The sequence below is a fragment of the Formica exsecta genome, unplaced genomic scaffold (assembly GCF_003651465.1).
Source record: "Formica exsecta isolate Colony F162 unplaced genomic scaffold, ASM365146v1 scaffold182, whole genome shotgun sequence".
In the NCBI taxonomy this organism is placed as follows: domain Eukaryota; kingdom Metazoa; phylum Arthropoda; class Insecta; order Hymenoptera; family Formicidae; genus Formica; species Formica exsecta.
The window spans coordinates 626027-635054 of record NW_021849132.1 but is presented as its reverse complement, the minus strand read 5'-3'; the positions used below and the strand labels follow the sequence as shown (position 1 = coordinate 635054).

The following is a 9028-nucleotide window of genomic DNA, read 5'->3' as shown; positions in this document are numbered from 1 at the left end:
CCATATTTCAATTAATTTACAAATAATTCCAGAGATAATATTTAATTGATAAATTTCATGCATAAAGAAAATTTTATATTCACGAAAAAAATATATTAAAGCATTAAAACAACGGCGAATTTTAATATTACACAATTCCTTAATTTGCATATTTGCAATAAATATTTAATAAATACACATGAATAAAAAATAGAAAGATCTGAATTATAGCAACATTCAGCATATTAAATAATTTTGTAAATAATTATATTTATAACATTGTTCAAATAATTTTAGTGTACTGACTGATATAACTGATCTTTAATTCATTTATTTTATGTTTGAATTATATATGTTTTAATTTAAAATTTCTTATTTAAAAGAAGAGAGGTATATTTATATAAAAAAGCGATATGTACATATATATATTTTTCTTAAACTTTTAATAATGTATTAATAATTTGTTTTTATAATAATATGTTAAATTAAAAATAATATCTATCATAATTTTATATAAAGTATAAATGAAATATTTGTTTCAATCATCGCTTTAGAAGGATTTTATTAAACAGTTTGAAAATAGCTGAAAACAATAAATGATTCAACATCTGCCGGCAAAGAATTAAATATATTTACTTTGTATATTTTTTCTCTCTTTTGAAATATTGAAACTATGTAACGACTTATTCATTAGTTTGTGTATGTAATCTCGCAAATCCTTTATAGATTATGACATACGATACTCAATCGAAATTCAATTGTAATTTAGTAGAGTAGCATGTGATACATTAAACAAGTAGCTGAACATTGATTGTCATAAGCCTTTGAGAGAAGCAAACTCAATCAATGAGCATGTTGTCTATCAGGGAGACACGTTTATCATCGTTTCGCTGTCCTATTCGCAAGCTGGAATCAAATGAAACACTATCGGACGTTTTGAGTGCGCGGAGTGCATTTTACGAGCTTACCTTGTTTCTCAAGCTCGTTTAGAAGAAGGAACTTTGATATGCGCGCCGAGGTTGCATCGTTATCCAACTCACAATATTCTTCGAAGCTTCGATAAATTTTTCCAAACTCTTGCAATACCGTTATTTAAGGAACAAGAAGCAAGTGTGAGAGAAAATTATGTTTTGCACTTTTTGTTTTAAAGCTGTAAATCAACTAAGAAACCGAGAGGTTGGTAGAGAATGATGTTTACTCTCACGATGCTTGATTATATCGTATTTTTGCAAAAATCTTTCTTTAATATCGTACGATCGTTAGTAAATACAAAATTGATCATCTGTTATAAATTACGTAATCTTTAATGCAAATGAAAATTATTAAATGGTTATTATATAGTTTTAAATTATAAAATAATAAAGATTATACCAGTTTTATTCGTGATTTACTTTTTAATTCTATTATAAATGGTCTCTATAAATGCAACATTCTACTCGTAAAAGGATGGAAAAGTAATAAGCCGGGATGTCAAACCGAGGTCGGTAAAATAATGTAAAAAGTACTGCAAACGTTCAGAATGTGCGCTTTATGAGGTTGTTATGGTAATGTCTTTAGCGAAATTGGCATAATAACATAAAAGACATCTTTAAGTTTTACGAATTAATAATATTATTTTCGTCGTTTATTTTGTCTTATTTTGTTCGAAATATACATCCGTTTCATTTTATTGTGTGCTTTCTAAATTTCATATATTCTAAATCTGTACAATTTTGTAGCAACGTTCAATTCTCAAAAAATATGGTGAAATATTTTTCATTTTGGAGAATGATAAATATTAATAATTTTAAGTTTTATTTTTAAAAAAAAGAAAAATTATATAATTTAAATATAGTGATTAATGTATTTATATATAGAATATGAAATAATATATATTGATATACATTTATTAGCATTTTATTCTGCTATATCGATATATTAAATAAAAAAAGACGTAATAAGTGAAGCGGAAAAGATTTTATAGATTATGCTAAGTATAAAGTGTTAAAAAAGTAAAACTCCAAGTATGTTCGATAAAGTTTCCTGAAGATGTTGGAACGTTAAACGCATCTTTCACGTTCGAGAGGTTCATTCTACATTGTCCTACAACGTAGAATATATGATCTGCTTCATCCTTATACTTTATTACGTCTGCATTCTTCGAACATTGCCAAACAATTTTCTCAAAATCGCTTACTTAACTCTTGACTTTCTATCTCAGAATTTTCGATACTAAGAATTTCTTATCTATATTTACTGGAATTATACTGTTATAATATTACAACATGGTAATATTGGTTACTAACAACAAAACTTTTTGGCAATCGAAAAGAATATTTCATTTTTCGCGGTAATAAAAAAGATTTAACATGATTTCTCCATTGAATGAATATTTTTTAATAATAGAGAATTAATCAATAATTTAAATATATCTTATCTGCTTTACAAGAATTATTTTGCAAAATACGGTTATTTAATCCGCGATATCCGCTGATATTTCGACTAATACATGCTGACTGTACAAAGTTTGTAATAACAAGAAACAAGAAGTCGAGTAAAATAATTTACGCAATTACCTAGTCATTTGTAGACAAGTCAACTGCAACTAAGATTTAAGAATTGATGTAGAACTTCAACACTTAAGTCGCGTTCTCGCCTTTCACACGTCTCTAAACTCGAGAGTTTGTTCGCAACATTTCTTCTCTCAATGCCGTGTTTTTGGGCAACCGAGTGAATGAAATTAAACTCATACGCGTATCGACCAGACGTCTCTCTTCGTGTATTCTTAGATCGTTCTTTTACGTTGTGCTCCGATGCACATGGCCTTCTTATACTCAATGTACTAAAGCTGTTTAGCTGTTTGTTATCTCTCGACTACGCCGTGATGCATCCAGAAAAAAGCCTGTTCTTACATTTTTGTCGTGTGTATAGTTAATACGTAGCATAGTAGTACAATTTATAAAAGGCAGAAATTGAAATATTTATTCGATTGGTTTTAAAGTGGATCCTAATCTCCGTATTTTATTCAACATGTAACTGATTGATGGAAAATCACAAGAAATGCTTCATAGAACAAGCAATTGCTTAAATTTTTTATCATTTTCTGCTACATAAGATTTCACTTACATAAGATAAATAATAAAAGGGATATTATTTGTGCATTTGAGGTTATATGAAATGCAGTGAAAATATTGGCCTACGGATGATTTTATTATCTTTTCTGTATGAGGAATAATATAAAAGTAAAGCTTTTAATATATATTGCTATATATTTTATATATAAATATATATCAGTGTTTTTGTAATATATTTTAATTTTGAATACAGATAATATCCATTTTGTTATTCATTTCATGTGTTGCGACGTATGCGCGAACATAATGCAGAAGATGACGAAGAAAATTATACACATTGAAATTAAAAATTGCAATGGAAAAGCTTGTTGAATAAAATAAAGAAAAAAGCTAAGGTTATAATAGAAAAAATTAATTTGCTTATTTTTCTGCAGAATAATTGTTTACCAGTTTTCATCGTCCGGAAAAAAGAATAATAAAACTTGATTATGATTCTGTGTACAGTTTTATATATTGCAAGAGAAAGTTACATACTGATAAAATTTAGAATGTACAATTTAGCGTAAAATAAGTAGCGTTGTATTTATTAACCATAATCGTGTCAAATCGCTATGTGCTTAATGATTTTCTTTATATGTGTCCTGTTATAGATTCGAAATGCGGCGTATGAACCACATCTTGAAATACAAAGTTATGCGTATCTATTAAAATAGATTAATAGATAGATAAGTAGATTAGTTTTAGAATTTTCCAAAACATAATTTTTAAAACATGGTTTCGAAAAGTTTATCACATATTTTCGCCTCGACTGCAGTGTCAACAGTTATATAGCCAAAATTCTTTTTTCTTTTCTCTACTCCGGCGTTATCAATTTTTAAAATACATATTTATTAAATTATTAAAACATAAGAAAGGTATATTTTATTTTAATACTTCGAATAATTTCTAAGGTTATTTCCTTTCAACGAGAAAATATAAGGCAATGATTTTTGAATTACAAACGATGGGAAAGCAAGCAAGCACTTTCCGAAGTGAATTAAATTTCAGAGTTGCAGATATAGAGATAACTAAATAATTCTATTAGTTAACTTTAAATGAATTTTGTGTTTTTTAACAAATTTTTTATTTACATAGACATCTGATGTAAAAAATTAAAATACTTTGACAAATAATAACAACCTTCTCGTCAAACAAAATTCACACTAATTAAAAAATTTGGTGATTAAAATACTATCCAGTGATTTTATGGCACGTTGTTAAAAAGTATTTGTTAATATGAACATGCTACATTATATTTTTTATTATAATTGTAAAAAATATATAATATTATAATTAAAGTTGATATATTAATATTCAATGTAAAAAAAATTTAATTGCATTTATATTGCGTTTGTTATCTATATATTTTATTATTATATTTATATATTTTTTCTTTTTTTTTCTGTTTCTTTATATGCATTATTAATAAATATATTGGGATCTATATATCTTTGCCCAATGTTGGATATCAAAGTACAATTATTATAATGTAACATTTAAATATGTAATCAAATAAACTAGAGAGAAAGAGAAAGAGAAAGAGAGAGAGAGAGAGAGAGAGAATTAATCTAATGTAATAAATCAGCTTACTTACCAAGTAAAAGATGTACTGCTGTTTTTGCCTGCTTATTGATTGCTCCGTATATTCACTTGCGTAGATACAAATCGATCGAACAAGCGGCTAATCATTCGCGTTCTAATTAACATGACACGATAATCACTTGTCACATGGTACGGTACTCCCGATGATTACCGTATGCATGGTATATATATTTAATACGAGTAAATAACGCGAAAAGCACTCTTCTTACTCACTATCACGTACCAAAATTAATGCAAATGTCGATCCAATTCGACACTGTCGTATGTCGTGTATTTATTCGTGAACCGGATTCGCTCCCAACGAGAGAGAGAATAAAACACTTCGAAAAATAATCTCACATTCCATGAGACTACAAGGTAACTGCTAAACAAAGAACAGCGAATATCTCTCGCATCGTAATCAAGGTCAAGGTTATATGAAATGTTTTATAGCTGTATAGAAAGTACGAGGTTTATCTGTATGTGTGAATATATTAATCATTTCACATATCCTACATTATCTCCAATCCCATTCTAATATTTGCGTAACCTCTAATATTATCTTTTATTCTTGATAAATATTGTTTAATTAACGATTATATATGTATATTTTTAAATCACGCGAAATTATTGAAAAATCAATAGATGCTCAATTGATTGATGATAATGAGGAACAATAAATATATTTACGTAAATATGAAACACTCGTGCTTTTAAATAAGCTTTGATACAATTACAATGCTAGAGTTTATTCTAATGAATTGTTTTCTCTCTCATAAATTATGCGAATGTGATGCATAAATTCATAGTTGTACGATTGATTATTCATTTATCTCGTCGATAATTTTGATGCCATTATATCATCGAATCGATCGCGATTCGGCATGCACGAGTTTCGATCTATTTTAAGCGAATGTTAAATAATGAATAATGTTGATTAATTCAAACTAGATATACATTATTTTCAGATATACATTATTTATGTGTGAATCATGCATATATTATGTACTTTAGATCGTGAAAAACTCAACTATAATTTTCTATAATTTCTTTTCTCTTATTCGTATGTAATCACATACGCCTATATTTATTAGTTTTATATATTTTTGGCAGAACATGTGATGTCGCGCACGAAGACGAGCTCATTTCTCGGACGTGTCGAAAATATAACGAAGATGATGTATCCTGAAGTCCTGAATGGAGGGGCATAGAGAAGCCAGCGAGCCAGAGCGGCGAGCGTGTGCGTGGAGCGCGCATGCGTCAATCGGCCGTAACGTCATCCCCACTTGACGCGACTTTCAGAAGTCCCCCACCACCCGGCTCAGTCGCGCGCCGACCACCGAGTGATGTGTACGTTTTTCTGTGTCCTCTCGCGCAGTTGATCGCAATTGTCGATCTAACATTCTAATAAACCGAATTCCGTTCTTTTCGGGAGTGTCGTGAACTCGGACGATCTTGCGACGCGAACGAGACGGCAGTGCGAGGTTCGCGCCTCGGTACTTGGTGATCCGAAGTGTGAATGCGAGCGCATATCGCTTGACGCCGGTTCGAAAACGGAACAGTTAGATTGCGATCGTGCGATTCTGTGATTCTAACTATTTCGGCGATGATTATGGATGATTATCCGTACGCGCGGACTGCGGCCTGCATCGTGACCGATCCGAGTGAGACGTTATTACGTCACGCGGCTTGACGAATTGGCGGGAATCCGAGAAGAGAGATCGGTGTGAAATTCGCGCGAATGTAAATCGACTGAAACGCGTCGCTGGACACTCGGCAATATGGCGTATCGTGGAACGTGCCGGTGCCTTCAAGCTTGATCCAAGTAGACCAGCCGAAATGATCGATCCGAGTTCGACGACTTTGCGGCGGGTGACCCGTTGAATGGCGGTATCTTGATCTCGCGCGGAATCAATGATCAAAGTGCGAGTGGTGCGGCATGTCGGTGCGCTAGCAGCAGTATACACGGTTGTGTGACGTCGTTGTAAAAGTTGACTGATTAGTGTGACGATGATTTCAATCAGTGCAAGGAAGCGGCGAATAATCATGATCGTGCTGGCGGTGTCGTTGCTGCTTCTTCGGGCTCATCGGGCAGCGGGCTCCGAACGTTTGGGTGAGTCATGTTTTTTTTTTTTTTTTCATATCTCTAGAAAATTCAAAAATAGTTCTGTTGTAGTGAAATTCAATTTTGGCGTTGCAGACACGCGAGTGTTCGACTCGTGACGTATATAAACTGCGAATTTTTAGTTTTAGCTTGGAGTGTGTATGTATTCCTTTCTCCAGTTATTATTTGAAATCAAATATATTCAAAAGAGGAAAGTACGCCAAGAAAGAGATCCACTTTAAAAATTTTAATTGATTTTCAAATGCTTTTTTAATGGTAATAATTCTTTACATGCTTGTCTGCAAATATCCGTCATATATATTTAAATCACAATCGGCGTAAAATATTTGTTTGCATACATTTTATATCATATTATAATATGCAAAAAATAAGTTCTACAAGATTAATTTTTGTTTTGTTAAGCCAACTGTTAAATAGCACGCTATAATTTTTTTTTATATTAAAAGAGAGAAAACTTCCAAAGGAGGTTTCGTAAAAATAATCAAAAATAATTCTAAGCTCAAAAACAGAAATTTTCCGAGTGCAATTTGATTGATAAAACAATCTCCATAAATTCTGAAATGAAGTATACAATATATATTACACTAACTTTTTTATTAAAAACTATTTTAAAGAGAAAATTAAGTTATCTGTTCAACCTTTTTTTCTTTTTAATCGGATCGAAATGATAAAAAAATAATAAAAATAAGGAAATGTAGAATAAAAATTCTTATCCAAATTTAATGCGGAATTTTTAGATTAGCTGAATTAAATCGCATCGTTACTTACTCTGGCTGGAGGCAACTTCATATGCGTATAATTAAGATATTAGAGAGCAAATTGAGGGAATTGCTGTTCGGGAGATGTTGCATATCGCTCGCGTTTAGTCTCCTCTTTCGCATTGCCTAAGGCAATATGCACACGCAGTCCTGCAATAATTAATATAATCAGACCTAATGATGTTAAAATCGATATCTCGTCTCGTGGTATCCGGGCAGAGTTGGATGTTTACGCTCTTTTCGGTTCATAGAACAAATTCCACGTTATAAATCATGGATTATTGTGAGGCATGAATTAGTTGCGACTCAACCACTCGTATAATTAATTCTAGCACGTAAAATCGTTTACATATAGATAACAGTTGTCGAGCGCGTTTTATGTCGGCGTGTACGTTCGCGATTAAACGAATATATCGTGGGATTTGTAAGAACCACCCGGTTGTATCCAGCTACACTGCTATGACAATTTACGACGGTACGTATATACGTGATTGCCAATTTGTTGGGGGATTAGCGATTAATTCGTTAATAATTAAAACTGAGAGATAGATGTATTTAACGCGACGATTTTCGAAAATTTTAATTTTTGTCGAAACTTTTGTAAAGTTTTACGTATTGATTATTAAACGGAAACTTACAAACTTATGAATCTGGTTGAATTTTCCGTTGGAATGTTAGAGCCTTGAGTGGCAAACCGCTGTGGAATTTCAGTATACAAAGTCGAAGTATTAGGGGGGTTATAGGTTAAAGTTATTAGCAGGAATTCCAAAGCAGTGTTACGTAGAAGCGCTGAGATATTACTTTCTGCAGTAACGTATAATTTTATATAGATTGCAATTAGATCAGTTAATCAATTTAATTTTAATCTTGTATTTTTGGAGCAAAAATTACTTGGGACGACCTGTGTACGAGTTTGTCACAGAAATATTACAAATCTTGAAATAATGATAAATATTATTAGTAATTTACAAGCAGTACACAAGTCTATTTGCGAATTATTATCCGATATTCGGGTTAGTGTTAATATTAGCGTTTCACGATTTATCTCTCCAAGATTTTTCGATTCTTCGCTAATGCACATCTGGATCGTATTTCGTTCGTAACGCGAAGCTCCGCTGAAACTCTAGAAGTTACGTCCGAAATACTAGATGATGTCAATTGATCAGAGGCGCGATCGTAAAGTTGGTTGGTGGTGCACCGTCATGTAGGTGCTAACGTGTGCGAAAAGCAGAAAGGAAAAAAGGAAAAAAGAAGCGAGTAAAGACGGGAGAAGAATGGACAGTGCATTTACGCGGGACGGATAGCCGCGCGGGAAGAAGGCGCGTAATTACGCTCGTAAATCTATCGGATGTTTTCCAAGAAGAGAAAAAGAGTCTCGCCGATGGCACTTTATCGATAGCCCGCGCGCGCGTTTTGATCTCGCTCGTAAATTCTTATTATAATTGGGGCGATTGCAGCGACGGACGGAAATCGCGATTGGCGACGATTGGGGG

At 32.1% G+C, this 9028-nt stretch overlaps 1 protein-coding gene across 3 annotated transcripts in view; it reads left to right on the top strand.

Annotated features, from left to right (window-relative positions):
* The first annotated feature begins 5913 nt into the window (after window positions 1–5913).
* Window positions 5914–9028, top strand: part of LOC115233683 (protein eva-1 homolog C-like) — a 195632-nt gene continuing 192517 nt past the window's right edge. The window contains exon 1 of one of the 3 annotated variants that reach the window (XM_029804241.1): window positions 5914–6765. In XM_029804241.1, coding sequence (XP_029660101.1) covers window positions 6663–6765 — 103 coding nt within the window. In that variant the 5' untranslated portion in view covers window positions 5914–6662. The remainder of the gene's footprint in view (window positions 6766–9028) is intronic. The other 2 variants (XM_029804240.1, XM_029804242.1) reach the window with 2 other exon arrangements.